The following is a 15,485-nucleotide window of genomic DNA, read 5'->3' as shown; positions in this document are numbered from 1 at the left end:
TAAAAATATTCAGTAAGTGTAAATTACCTGGGCTTTTACATTTTCTTTACGTATAGTTGGTATACGACATGATATTACATTCGTTTCAGGTGTACAATATAGTGATCTGACATGTACATACCTTACAATGTGACCACCCCCCTAATTCTAGTAATCTTCTGTCGCTGTGCCAACTTACCACGATATTATTGACTATATTCCCCGTCGCCTTTTTCACCCCTCCCGGGACCCCCCTCCCCCGGGCAACTATCAGTTTGATCTCTTTCTATGAGTCAGTTTTTGTTTTGTTTGTTCATTTTCCTTTTTTTTTAGGTTCCACATGTAAGTGAAATCAGCCAGCACTTGTCTTTGTCTGACTTGTTTCACTTAGCGTAATACTCTCTAGGTCCATCCATGTTGTCACAAAGGGCAAGGTTTCATTCTTGTTTTATGGTGGAGTAATATTCCACTGTATAAATGTATCATCTTCTTGATCCTCTATCAGTGGACACTTAGGTTGCTTCCATATCTGGACGATTGTAAACCACGCTGCAATAAACATAGGGGTGCAGATATCCTTTCGAGTTAGTGTTTTGTTTTCTTTGGATAAATACCCAGAAGTGGAATGGCTGGGTCATATGGTAGTTCTAGTGTTAGTTTTTGGAAGAATCTCCATAGTTTCCCATATGGAGAAGCATACTGTTTCCCTTACGGCTGCACCAATTTGCATTCTCCCCACATCCTCACCAACACTTGTCACTTGCCTTTTGATGATAGCCACCCTGACAGGTGACTAGCCATCTGACAGGTGAATTGCTCTCGATTCAGCAGGTTGATAGGTAGGGTGCTTTTCTTTTGCTTTCCAGTAGATGGTGCCCTAGTGCAAGTTCTTGTTTTATCTGCGCTTGAGCCTTCGAGACGGCAGTGCAGCGGCGACGTTTAGGTTACGAAAAACGCTGCTGAGGTTGCGGGTGTCCCGTCTGTGACCGACTGGCCTCCGTTATGGGGCACCATTGTGGCTGGTCGTGGAGAACTGGTTTTTCGAGTTCCAGGGCCACCTCCCTTTTCTGCTGTGTTTTTGGCTTTGGCAGGTCGGAGTCTCAGCCCCGTCTCCAGGTAACGGTTGTTGGCACTGCTGTGTTGGTTACCGTTTCCCAGTCGTCTCTACCTGGCGAGAAGGGAGATGCTTTCTCCATGAAGGAAACTGCTTCTGTCCCTAGTGTTACACTCCAGGCCGTAGTGTGAACAAGAAAGTATATGAATATGGACCAAAATGAGTGGTGCAGACTAGGTGACCTAGGAGAGCCCTGTAGGCTAATATATGTCATTAGTCTCCAAAGATTTTCTAAAACATTCTTGAGGGATTTTGTTAGGCCCATCTGGAGGGCTTTTGGGCTTTTAAAAAATATTTACCCCTGTTATCTCATTGTATACACGCACACACTGCTCCAAGGAACGAGCCACTGATATAATAGACATAGGTATTTTGGGAGAAAAAAGATTAACAAAACCCTACTACTTGAAATTGGATTAGATCAAGCATGGTCTTAAAAGAGAGCATGGAAAAGGACACCTCAGTTTGGGAATATACCGGGGTGCCAAAAAAATGTATACACGTGACTTGTATTTATCTTTTGTTATTGATACATATTATTATAATTTTAATACATTTTTTCCTTCCTTAAAATGTGTATACATTTTTTTGGCACCCTCTGTAGTTCACAGGCAAAAACATGAAGACAAGCATATGTTTATGTCTAGGAGAAGTAGAAAGATAAGGGCAAGCTGAATTATGAAAGATCTTAAATACAGAGCAGAAGAGGATTTATCCCATCACTGTAAAGGTTTTTGCACAGGTGTCTAATAATAAATTGCCATTTCTGAAGAATGATTACCATTAGGTATGGAAAATGCTTAGTTGCTGTGATAAGAACTTGGCTGAGGAAGTAGCTTTGGGGTGGATGACAGACTGAAGGAAAAACTCAAAAGAGTGTGTTTAATGACTACATGTTAAAGAATGAAAGTGAGACACTACTTAAATGAATTTAAATTAACTTAGAAAATTGACAGGAATTTGAAAATGGACGAGCTAGCTTTTGGAAGGAGGAAGAGTTGAATTTAGATTTGAACATACTGTGTTTGAGTTATCTGTAAGATATTCACAAAAATAGCCTGTAACCAATGAGAAATGCTGGACTTGGTTGAAAAGTCAAAACTGGGGACAAAAAAGGGGGAGGGAGAGAAAGAATTCCTTTACAGTGAAGAGGGAAATCATTGAAACTGCGAGTGTGAATTAAGTTTTTAGTGTTTAGAGTTCTGGTTTTATTTCTTTTTATGTAGATCATGGATTCTTATACTGCACCAGAATCAACTCCCAGACAAAGTGCATCGTCAAGGGTTAAAGATTACTTTATAGGTGCCACCCCTCTGCAGAAGCGATTAGAATCAGCCAGGAAGCTGACTTCATTTGTCCCCACTCCATCTCGAAGGAAAATCCCCCAGTGTTCACAGCTGCAGGTATGCTTTTTTTGTATTTCTTCCTGATACTCAGTAATTGAGAATATATGTGAACAAAACATTTCGATTTTTGTTACTTTTCTAGTATTTTTCGTATCTTAATCCCTTAGGTAACAAAATAAATGAGAAACAGCTAAAAGAAACAGTTGTTCACACTATCAATACCATCTCTGTTATGTCTTTTAAACTCCTTTAGTCTGGAACATTTCCACAATATTTCTTTGTTTTTTATGACATGTGAAGTGTACAGTTTCCTTCTCTCCCCTTTTTAAATAGACTATTCCTCATTTTGTGTTTGTCTGATGTTTCCTCACGATTAGATTGGAGTTACATATTCTTGGCTGGAGTACTGTATAGGTGCTATTGTGTCCTTAGGGAATAACGTCTGGTACCACGATAGGTGATGTTAGTTTTGATCATCCTGTCAGGGTGTTACCCAATAATTAATTTATTTCCCCTCTTCAGTTAATAAGCAGTCTGTGGGGAGACACTTTAAAATAATGCAGATATTCTGTTCCTTGTCAAAATTTCCCCATACACGTAGCATCCTTTGATAATTTTTGCCTGATCCCATCTTTATCATGATGTTGCAAAATAATGATTTTCTTGTAAATGTTGTATGCATAGTATCTTTTGGGATATGAAAACATTTTTGTTTCTTTGTGAAAACTGTCTTAACTAAAAATGACTAGTGCAGGTAATAAAAGTGATGGTTCCTAACTGAAAAACAGAAATTGTACATAAATTAAAGATTAGAATGTCCGTCACATATCTCTGTAAGACAAATAATTTTGCCATACCTTTTGATTGTAATAAGAAAAAAGTTTATAACTGTTTCCATGAATACTTTAGTCAGAGCAAATATTTTTGTCAAGTAGACAATTGCAGTGAAAGTTCCACGAGATAGTTGGAGTTGTGAGACTGTCAAGAAATATGGATTCTATAGAAAAATTCAATTAAGGATAAAACTAGGATAAAACTAGCCTATAGGGTGTTTGTGAAGACCCTCCATAATGCCATAGGGCTAATACAGATGAAGTGTTTTTGTTTCTGATGGTATGTGGTTCTAATAGAGCATGGCAGAAATACTCCCAGGTATGTTTTTATTTAATCCACTGAATTAAGGCATTGTGTCAGAGTGGATTTACTGCCAAATAGTTTTAAAAATTACTTAATGAAAATCAATCAAATTAGTTGTGCTAGGAATAATTAGTATTTTCAAAATCTATAATTTGAAGTTTCTAGAAGTGAAACATCATTGTTTATTCAATAAGTATTTATTGAACACCTGTTCTAGATGGCCTCGTTTTAGGAGTTGTAGTAGTGAATGGAATAGGCAAAATCCCTATTTTCATCAAACTCATACTCTAGTAAGGAAAATAGACAGTAAAAATCAGAGGAATATATAGTATCAGATAGTGATAAGTGCTGTGAAAAAATAAAGCATTGTTAAGGAGATATAGAGTGACAAAGTTGGAGTGGATGCAAGTGCTACGTTAGAGAGAGTAGCCTCTTGAGTGACATTTGGGCAGAGACCTGATTGAAGGAAAGGGACATGCTGTGTGAACACCCGTGGGAAGAACATTCCAAAAGGAATGTATAGCAAAAGCAAAGGCCTTTTCGAGGGTCTTCAAAGAATCCTACAAACTCCAGTTTGGCTGGAGTGCAAAGCTGAGGTCCCCAGTCATAGTTTTGTATTAAATACTTAAAATGTTATGATTCAATCCTTATTTACTAAAATTTCCTAATTCTTCAACTTTTCTTGTCCTGATTTTTTTTTTTTTTTTTTTTTTAGGAAGATGCTGAACTTCAAAAGGTGGCGTTCCTTTTGCATAAGCAATGGTCTTTATACAGTTTAACTCCCCTATATAAATTCTCCTATACTAATCTCAAAGAGTATTCTAAACTTCTGAGTGCATTTATTGCTGCTGAAAAGCAAAAAGGCCTTGCTGTGGAAGTGGGAGAAGACTTCAATATCAAAGTGATTTTCTCTGCTCTGCTGGGAATGAAAGGAACACAAAGGGACCCTGAAGCATTTCTTGTCCAGGTATAGTATGTAAGCAACCCTTGCTTCCTGTGGGGGAGAATCTGCATTGTCTTGGTCTGGAAATTGTGGTGGCGGTTTGTTTCTTGTTTTGTTTTTTGTTTTTACCGTTTTTAAAATTCTTAAGTCTGTGATTTGTAACCTCTTTTATGTCTTATTTGACCAAATTATAGTAATTAGATATGGCCTCCATTAAAAAAGTTTTTTTCCTGTTACAATTTAATCATGTTTATTTTAGAAACTTAGAAAATACATAAAAGTACAAAGAAAGTAGAAACCACAGTTTAGCATGTTGGTACATAGCTATTTTACAATAGACAATCTGAATAGGCCTCTATCTGTTAAAGAAATTGAGTCAATACTTAATAACCTTCCAAAACAGAAAACACCAGGTGCAGCTAGGTTCACTGGTGAATTCTACCAAACATTTAGGAAAGAAATTACACCAGTTCTCTACATTCTCTTTCAGAGGTTAGAAGCAAAGGGAATACTTCCTCACTCTTTCTGTGAGGCAGCATTACCCTAAAACCAAAATCAGACCAAGGCATTGTGAGAAAACTACAGACCAATATCTCTCATGAACGTAATACATCTATTTGGCTGTCTGTATCTATTAAAATGGGGGTCACATTGCCCATAATGTTGCATGATGGCATTTTTACTAATACTCAATGTTGGAGATAATTACTCATGTCATTGGGAATTTTACAGTTCTGTGGTTTTTACTAGGATTAAATTCCTAGAAGAACTTTAACAAAAAATATGCAACATCATTACATATCATGATATCATGCCAAGTTACTCTCAGAAATGTCTACGTTCCTTCCTATATGAGTATATAAAAGTAATACGAGTATGACTAAACTTTTGATTCACTAAGAAGCCAGATTTATTTTATTCAGGCCTGCTACTTCTGTTTCTTTTAACTCATCTTAGTCATTGATAAATTCTGATACAGTTGAACAGACCTAAATTTGTTTATTTATATAGATCAAGGGTCAGCAAACTACGGCCCCCAGGGCCAAGTCGGACCTGCTGCTGTTTTTGTACAGGAGGTTCTATTGGACTAGAGCACCTTTCGTTTGTTTGTGAATTATCTCAGGCTGCTTTTGTGCTATAACCGCAGGGTTGAGTATTTGCTACAGAGACCATATGGCCCGCAAAGCCTTAAATATTTACTGTCTGGTCCTTGATTGTGATATTGGCACGGATCTCAAGATTCCTAGGGTTAGATTCAGCTGCATGTAAGAGAAAGCCTAAACAATAGTGAATGAAACGAGAGAGAGGTTTATTTGTCTTATAAAAGAGGTCTCCGTAGGTAAGCTGTTCAAGGCTGGTGTATGCTTTATGATATTATTAATAATCTAGGCTCCTTGTCTCTTTCATCCTTGTGCATAGCCTCCATCCTTAAGGTCACGTTATAGTCTAAGATGGCTTCTGGAGCTCTAAATATTGCATGCAAGTTCCCGGCAGGAAGCAGGAAGAGGATGGGAAGGGCAAACAGAATGCCTACCACTGAGTAATCTTTAAGGAGACTTACTGAGACCCAGCAACTTCTCTTTACATCCCAGTTGGAAGGGAGACTAGAAAAATTTTCTTTGTTAGTCGGTACTTTGCCACCCCAAGTAAAAGCACAGTTTTTCTCTGGAAGGAACAATAGATACTGGATAGACAGTTAGTAGTCTCCGCCAGCTGAAGCAAGCAGGTGATACCTAGAGAAGTTAAGGGTTTGGTTGGCATGTCATCAGGCAAGCAAATGTTCTTGTGTGGAGTAGAAATGACCTCCTAAATTTTTAGCATAATGTCCTAATAGTTTTCAAATTGTCGTGTTCCTTGACAGGGTTATAGGACTCTTAAGGTTTAAAAGTATGACAGCATAATATATACGGGCTTTAAGGTATTTGAGATCTCTTATAATCTCTTGAACAAGAACTATGGTAAAAGTAACTACGGTTTAAGTAACGGATCATCTTTAAAGGGATATGATACTGGGCCGTCCTGGCCAACTTTAATTAAAACTTAACAAAATCTTTTAATATCTGGAAGGTATATTGTTTAATTTGCAAATACAAAGTTTGAAGGGTTAGTCAATCTGCTGGAAAATATAATTAAGATTCTAAAAGATCTCAGTGGATTGGCACAATGGGCCAAATTGAGAGAGATTAAAATTTCAGTAGGGATAAGCTTACTGTCTCAGTATAGGTTGGAGGGGAGGGGGGAGATTTACCTATTAACAGCAAAAATGAATATGTAGGGCTAATTTATGTAAAGCTATTAACTGAAAACCAGAAAACTACTGCAATCTAAGATTATATTGGTAAGAGTGTAATGTAGGTTAAAGATGGTGGCAGTCCTGTAATCAGACCTTCTGGAAGAAGTTATGTTCACTTATGTTCTCCCATACAGAAGCATTTCAGAGAAGAGTGACGAGGATAGTGTGAGAACTTGTCTGTATGTCATAGAATGAATGGTCAAAGAAACTGGAGATGCTGAACTTGGCCTACGTGTGAGGGGGGATCATCAAATATTTGAAGGCTGTTTCCTGTAGAAGAGATTCGGTTTGATTTGTTCTCCATGCATGTAAGGAAGAAGGCAGGGCCAGTGTGTAGAAACCACAGGGCCCTACCTACAAAAGAACATTTCCAGTTGATAGAAAGAATGGCCTTAGGAACTAGTCTTTCTCCATATGAGAGTTCAAGCACGTTCGTTTGAGGACCTTTACAGTCCCTTCTAAAGCTGAGATTCTTTTTCAGGATACTGTACTTGGTTATACCATATTGGCATCCCTTATTTTGCATTTTGGTTGTATGAAGATCTTGCCACACACCATGTCTCTAGTGTATAAGAATATTAGAAAAAAACCATAAATTAACTTGATAAACCCTAATGATGACTAGGGACACTATTCCCTCTTGTGTTTTTTGGCAACTAGTAGAACTTATCTTTTTATTTTGTACTAATGTGATAATTAATTTTGAGAAGATGTAATTCAAGAGTAAGTGTACTTTTGAACTTAATGAATGTGTTTCCTTTTCCTTTTTTGTAGATTCTGTCAAAATCTCAATTGCCATCTGAGAATGGAGAAGGTAAAGTCTTGTGGACTGGTTGGTTCTGCTGTATATTTGGAGACAGTCTTCTGGAGACGGTTTCAGAAGATTTCACCTGTCTACCCTTATTCCTTGCAAATGGAGCAGAGACTAATACAGCCATAATCGGAACCTGGTTTCAGAAAACTTTTGACTGTTATTTCAGTCCCTTAGCAATCAGTGCATTTAATCTTTCCTGGATGGCTGCTATGTGGACTGCATGCAAAATGGACCGTTATATGGCTACTACTGAATTTCTATGGTCTGTGCCCTGTAGCCCTCAAAGTCTGGACATTTCTTATGCCATACATCCAGAGGATGCAAAAGCTTTGTGGGACAGTGTCCACAAAACACCTGGAGAAGTTACCCAGGAGGAAGTTGACTTATTCATGGACTGCCTTTATTCCCATTTCTACAGGCATTTCAAAATTCATTTATCAGCCACAAGATTGGTTCGTGTTTCAACATCTGTAGCTTCAGCACATACTGATGGAAAAATAAAGGTCAGTTTGAACAAATCTAGTTAAGTAATTTTTCCTGATTGCATAGTTTTCAGAATGTCTGGTAATTGCATTTTTCACATTGAAGAAACACATTTGAATGTCTGCCAATTCAAGAGAGTAGAGAGGTTTTATTTTTTGCTTCATAAATAATTTACTAAAGTCTTCAGACTTCCAGATGTAGCTTTAAAATGGAAGGATACAATATGCTGTGTGCTACAGATTTTGGTAACAATATGAATTATTCTGTAGTAGTAACTTTGAAACTTGCAAAATTGTTTCTTGTTAAACTTTGAAATAATGATCAGATAACAGAGGATTGTGTGTATTAGATAAGAAAATTGTAGCCAGAAACACAGAACTAAGATATCATCTTTGTATTTTAGGTTTTTCTATCCCTACTGGGAAAGAGATAATAAAGACATTGTTTGACTGTTTCTGAAGTCCTTATTGGAGGAAGTATCAGAAATAAAGTGAGAGTAGGCACTTAAATATATTAAAATATATTATGTTACTATATTTAACATGTATTAAAATATAACCACATAAACACTCAGTGAATATTGGTTTTGTCACTGTGCTAGGAGTTTAACATATCTTTAGGTGTTTGTATCCACATTTTATTTTATTTTATTTTATTTTTTTTTATTTTAAGTGTGTCTTTCCAGGACAACTCAGCTCCAAGTCAAGTAGTTGTTTCAGTCTAGTTGTGGAGGGCGCAGCTCACAGTGGCTCATGTGGGGATTGAATGGCAACCTTGTTAAGACCCCACACTCCAGCCAACTGAGCTAACCAGCCACACCCACATTTTATTTTTAAAACAAGGAAACTGAGATAGGTTTAAGTGACACATGCAAGATAGCTTAGTAAGAGGAGGTGTCAAGATCTGAATGTTTCTCTCTTAGGTTCCAAGAAGTTCGTACTCTGCCTATAAACACTATAATAGTGCTTTTCAAACTGGAGGTCACAATGCAACAGTAGGTTGGGAAATAATTTTGATGGAAAAAGACCACCTTTAAAAATATAAACAAAAAAAGAAATAGAATAGAAAATACAAAAACGAGAGTGTATCACATGTGGTAAGGGTATACATTTGTTTGTACTGGGTGATGATGTTAAATTTATTTTTTACTACGGTTTACAGTAAAAAACTTGCAAGATTATACTCAATTATGTTATTTTGACACTATAAAGGAAAAAATTTACATTTTAGCACCTCAGAATTCAACGTTCATGAAGTCCTATTATATATTTTTAAATTTTGTTTCCATATGCCCACACTGTTAGTAAACTACATTTAAAAACTTTTATATAATGTGTTCTTATCCATCTATGTATATGAGGGTGGTCCTTAAACACATGTATTTTATCTATTCTGAATCTAAGAGACTCTCTTAGTAATGTATGACAGTAACTGTGGCTCCTGGGCTCAAATAGTGCCATCATGGTAGCTAACATTTATTAAGCACTAAATTGTGCCAGGTATTATTAAGCATTTTACACATATTGTCTCATTTAGTTTTCACAACAACCTATGTACAGTTTGTAAATTTATATAGGTTGTAAAGAGAAAACTATAGCGCAGAGATAACACAACTGATAAGTGGAGTTGGAATTTGAACCCAGTCATTTGCCTCAAAAGCTTATACAATTATTTGAACTGCAACACTGTACTTTGCTTCTCCAAAGTTTGAAATTAATGTATTAACCAGGTTTCTGCCATCTGCATGGTTTCTACAAGATACTTTTGGAATTGTAGATACCTTTGAGAAGAAAGTTATGGAACTTCTTTCTAGAAAATGTAGTCACTCAATTTGCATATAAGTCCAAAGAGGTTCATAGATATCCCTTCCTCCCCTCGATTCCTTAGTCAGCCCAAGCATGGAAGCCACAATAAATAAGAACCCCACTCTAATTACTTCTAAGCACCATTGACTATAGTTGTAAATTTATTAAAGTTAGTAGTCTTCATTAAATAAAATTTTATTTGACTAAAGCAGAAATGGTTTGGGTTCATATTCACATCTTAGCTTGCAGATACGGAATTTAACATGAGCCTGGAATATTCATCAAATATTAAACTGCTTTGCTATCATAATTAATTCTACTTTAACTTTAAATGTCATTTTTTATTTTTTTTTTCAGATTCTGTGTCATAAATACCTTGTTGGAGTGTTGGCATATTTGACAGAACTGGCAATTTTTCAAATTGAGTGAGGACTTGTGGGGACGATAAATTATGGATTATATACCTTTTTCTCATTTATTATTTGCCTAATCGCTAAGCTGAGCGGGACTGCAAGAGAAATGGGCATCCATCTCCACATCTGTTTCCTACAGAGCCTTTGGAGTTGCCCCGATGGAAGCCAAGAAGGATCTAGAAGAAGAGGGGGTAGTGGATGAACCACAGCCAGGTGCTCATATAACAGTCATGATAATGTGGGATGCCAGTCTCTAGAAAATGCTGAGTTGTTCATTGACCATGTTTCTAAAAAATGTGTAATGTTTAGTATGTTAAACTTTTAGGATTCAAATGAGGTATCTGTAATATTGAGTATTTCAGATTTGGGTCTTTAAAGCCTGTAATCTCTTTTAAGCATTTTAGACTTGCATTCAGAGAGAATTTCTGTCTTGTAAAGACATTTTCCTAGCACCATTTTGCTGTGGAAAACCAGCAATTGAAAAACCCTCTCAAAGGAAACGAAAGACTAGTTTAGATTTTTTTTAGCCACTAATATGCTCCTGTTTTTAATATTCAATTCTTATTGCAATGTTAAATTAAATATTCACTTTTAAAATGAAGCAGTGTGTTTATCAGTGTCTTGGTGACAGATCTTGAATGTGTCAGGAATGGGAAGTCATGGGCCTTTTCTCTAGCACAGAGATTATAAACCAGCAATTAGAATCTTACAAATTGTAGAGTTGAAAGGCACCTGTGAGCCTCTTTTGAGGGCAGAGATTTTCTTGTTTAACTTTCATGTCCCTAAGTTTGCTTTAGCGCAGTGCTTGGTAAATACCTGTAAATTAAATGAATTTTAACCAATTCTTCCATTTTATAGATGAAAACTGAAATGCAGCAATTTAGGAGATTTACCCAAGAGATTGTATCTAAATCTCTTCTTTTTACTGAGCATAGAAAGGTTTTGTTTTACTTTAGAAACAATGTTTTTAAAAATCTTGTTTGGAGGAAAGTAACTCTAATAGGCTGTCATTCTAAAAAACAAAGGTTAACTTGCGGAGTGTGGTATTATTTCACATATACTAGGAACAACAGAGGTAGTAGAAAAAGCATGGGCTTTGGAGTCAGACCTTTGTTCATTCAACTAATACTAATCTACTGTATGCTTAGAATTGTATTGGGTAATAGCAGCAAAGATAGAAAAGATCCCTGTCCTATGGAAATTATATTCTAGTAGAGGAAGGCAAAAGGTAAATAATTTCATATAGAGATAAATGCTATAAAGAAAATAAGGCAGTGGGATATGAAAGAGGTGGCTGGGACAGGGCCTGCTTTACATACAGTTGTCAAAGAAGGTCTCTGAGGAAGTGACATTGGAGCTGGGTCCTGCATGATGACAAGAAATCAGCCACATGATGGTCTGAGGAAGCTGTGCTAGCCGGGTATCACTGCAGAGCAAAGGCCTTGAGCCAGGGAGAGCTTGGCTTGTCTGAGGAAGGAAGGGAATCTGTGGCGGGAGCAGTGGTGAGGAGTGGAGCGGTATGAGATGAAACAGGACACTGCCACAGACACTTCTTCCACGTGTTGTCTCCCAACTTTTGGCTGGGCATGTGGCTGCCCAGGATAAAGAGGACGTTTTTCCAGCCTTTCTCTTAGGTAGGTGCAGTCTTGTTTAAGTTACTGTTTTTTGGGGTCTCTTGCTCATTGCCAAACCTGAGCCTACCTGACACAGAGAGGCAGGAGCTTGTTTTTATAAGTACTGTGAAGAGATTGGCTTTTACTCTAAATGTAATGGGAAGCCACTGAAGTTTGAAGCAGAAGAATATGACCCAATTTGTATTTTATACGTTATGAGGGAGAATGAGTTGTAGGTGGACAAGAGTGGAAGAGGAAAACAGTTAAAAGGTTGTTAGAAACGATACCACCTCTGTGGAGAAGTTAGCTGTCTATCAAAATTGTGTGATGTACCCTTGGACCACCAATCCCACTCCTAGGATTCTGTCCCCAAAATCACTGGCAAAAATACAAAATGAAGGCTATTTATTACAACAGTATTTGTAATATTAAGACTAAAAACAATCCAATGCCTGCCAGAGGCAGACTGAATAAATTATGGTTTAGCTGCCCAATGAACTACTATGCAGCTATAAATAGGTTTGAGGAAGATGTCGAATACTGCTAAGAGTTGATCTCTTGGAGATGTTATGTGGAAGAGCAAAATGTGGGCAGAGTGCTTAATATGCTGTGTTTTATGGAAGGAACAGAATATGAGTATGTGTGTATGTTTCCTTATGTTTTAAAAAAACAGTGGAAGGATAACCCAAAAACTAATAACAGTGGTTACTAATAGGAGGAAGAAACTCGGTAGAGGGAACAGGGATGAATGTTATGACTTACCTGTATATTATTTGTTTTTAGTTTGGAACAATGTTTTATATAATCATGGAACAAAATTGGATCAAAAAGGAAAAACCAAAGCACTCCTAAAAACTGAAAACAAATGAACCTAAATATAGTAAGTCCATGCTATAATCACACAAATTATTTTTAGTATCTTTGAGTACTCCTATTTTGACTGTTCATGGTCAGTGGGCTATATATCCTAGGAAAAGAAGAGCAGCAAAGGAATCTTAAATTGCATTTATTAGTAATGTTGGTGTTACTATTTTACCAGTATTTATAAGATGAAATATGTAATTATAACAATGTTAGGAACCAAGATTTTCAGTATAAGAGAAAAGATGATTATAAAATCAGGTAAGCTAAAGTAAAAACTGTAATATTAAATTTGAATTGAAATTATCAGAATGAATTTGTTTATTTTTGAAATGCAAAAGTTTTCAATTTTGATAAGGCCCATTTATCAATTTTTTTCTTTTATTTCCTGTGCTTTTGGTGTTTTTAATATATCTAAGAAATCATTGCTTAACCAGAAGTCCTGAAGATTTACTCCTGTTTTCATCTAAGGATTTTATAATTTTAGCTCTTAAATTTAGGTCTGTAAATCATTTTCAGTTATTTTTTATGTATGGTGTGGGTAAGCATCCAAATTCATCATTTTGCCTGTAGATATTCATGTTTCAGCACCATGTATTGGAAGACTATTACTTTCCCATTAATCAGTTGGCCATACATGAGTTTATTTTTGGACTCTCAGTTCTATTTCAGTGATCTATAACATGTCAGACCTATGCCAGTACCACACTGTCTGATTACTGTGGATTTGTAGTGTGTTTTGAAATCAGGAAGTTACGAATCTTCCAGCTTTGTCCTTTTTTCAAGATTGTTTTGGCTATTCTGGGTCTTTTGCATTTCCTTAAGAATTGTAGGATCAGTTGGTTGATTTCTGTAAAAAAGTTTAGCTGGGATTTTGGTCGTGATGGTGTTGAATTTGTAGATGAATTGGGGAGTATTGCCATCGTAGTTATGTCTTCCAATCTATGAACATGGGATAGGATATCTTGCCATTTATTTAACTCTTTTCAAAATTTCCTTCAACATTTTATAGTTTTTAGCATACAAACATTGCACTTTTTTTGTTAAATTTATTCCTATGTATTTTATTCTTTTTTATGCTATTGAGAATAGAATTGTCTTCTGAATTTCGTTTTTGGACTGTTTGTTGCTAGTGCACAGAAATACAATTGATATGGCTCTTGTATCTTGTCACCTCGCTGAACTTGTTCGCTGTAGTATTTTTGGTGAATTCCTTAGGATTTTTTATGTACAAGATTGGTGTCATTTGTGAATAAAGAGTTTTACTTTTTAATTTCAATCTGCATGTTTTTATTTTCTCATGCCAAATTGCCTTGGCTAGAATCTTCAGTACAATGGCAGACAGAAGTGGTGAGAATGTATGTCTTACCTTGTTCCTGATATTAATGGAAAGCATATTTCACCATTAAATAGGATGCTAGCTATAGGTGTTTCATAGATGCCCTTTGTCCGGTTAAAGAAGTTCTATTCCTAACTTGTTGAGGGTTTTTTATTATGAATGGAAGTTGGATTTTGTCAAATTATTTTCCTGCATCTATTGAGATGATTCATGATTTTTCTTTTACTTGAAACTACACACTTCACTTCTCCCAGTTTCGTGTGTAAGGAGGTTGGAAGTTACTACTCTGTACTAGCAACAAGTAAAAAGCTGAACAGATGGAAAAATCAACAACTCTTCTTGGATCCACAAGAGAGGGGAAGACAGAGGGCAAACAGATTGGAGAGACAGGCGAATACAGGGTGTCACGCTGTACCTGAGCAGTGACTCAGGAGCAGAAACAAACCCTGTGGGAACCAGTGCCAGGGTAAGAAAACCTGAACTGTAATTGATAAGTGATAGAGTCTCACTGTAAACAAATCTGAGAGTTAAAAACTCCAGGGGACCCAGTTAGAGTTGTGGAAATCACTATGCAAGTAAGTTAACAAAATACTCTATTGGACAGCAATGTCTTTATTGGAATAGGTACATTACACTCAATAATAAACTGGAGCACCTTTGGTGGAAAAGGAAAATATCTTTCAATCTCCAGTGAACACTTTGGCCAGTGCTGTAGTTCCTGGGTTTCTCCTCTTGACTCACTGCCATATGTATCGCTCCCATTGGGGAATTTCCAATTTAGGGAGAGTCTAATCCCTAGAATTTAGTTCCTGTTATCATTCCTCTCCTTTTCTTCCAGTATAGGTAATAGTCGAGTCTTGAGAAATGCGTGATTTTGCCTGGAAGACGGGCTGTTGATGATGCAGTATTGTAAGGATCTCATCACAATTTTTATGCCTTTTCAGTGTTGCTTATCAGACTACTTCAAGTCTGTTAGTGTATTTAGTTCCAGGCCATGTATCAGGTAGGCCTGCAGTGGCAGTGTGACCCAGAAAGAGAAATGGAGTGGGAGTCTGGGGAACTGATTTCTAATGTTGGTTCCATCACTGACTATTTACTCTAAGGTTCCATCACTGACTATTTACTCTAAGGAAGGACTTCCTTGGTTTTCAGCCTTAGAGCAAAGAAATAAATGGGTTTGTTAGGTGTCCTCCTAGGTCAAAACTATGATTCTAAGCCTTATACCAGAAAATAAGTTTAGTGGTTAGGTAATATATTAAATATTAATATATATTATAGAAAATATAATTAATATAAAATAATGTAATATATTAATATATTGATGTTATATATTAAACTTTCATAT

At 36.4% G+C, this 15,485-nt stretch overlaps 1 protein-coding gene across 1 annotated transcript in view; it reads left to right on the top strand.

Annotated features, from left to right (window-relative positions):
- The window catches only part of CENPL (centromere protein L), a 37,090-nt gene extending 23,013 nt beyond the window's left edge, over positions 1-14,077 (top strand). Inside the window, exons 2-5 of the mRNA XM_033092730.1 lie at positions 2,320-2,496; positions 4,292-4,543; positions 7,587-8,129; positions 10,272-14,077. Of these exons, the coding sequence (XP_032948621.1) occupies positions 2,320-2,496; positions 4,292-4,543; positions 7,587-8,129; positions 10,272-10,343 (1,044 nt within the window). The 3' untranslated portion in view covers positions 10,344-14,077. The remainder of the gene's footprint in view (positions 1-2,319; positions 2,497-4,291; positions 4,544-7,586; positions 8,130-10,271) is intronic.
- The last annotated feature ends 1,408 nt before the right edge of the window (positions 14,078-15,485 follow it).

Source organism: Rhinolophus ferrumequinum, chromosome 22 (genome assembly GCF_004115265.2).
Source record: "Rhinolophus ferrumequinum isolate MPI-CBG mRhiFer1 chromosome 22, mRhiFer1_v1.p, whole genome shotgun sequence".
Classification (NCBI taxonomy): domain Eukaryota; kingdom Metazoa; phylum Chordata; class Mammalia; order Chiroptera; family Rhinolophidae; genus Rhinolophus; species Rhinolophus ferrumequinum.
Note: the sequence above shows the minus strand (reverse complement) of the source record. Positions and strands in the feature narration are given on the sequence as shown.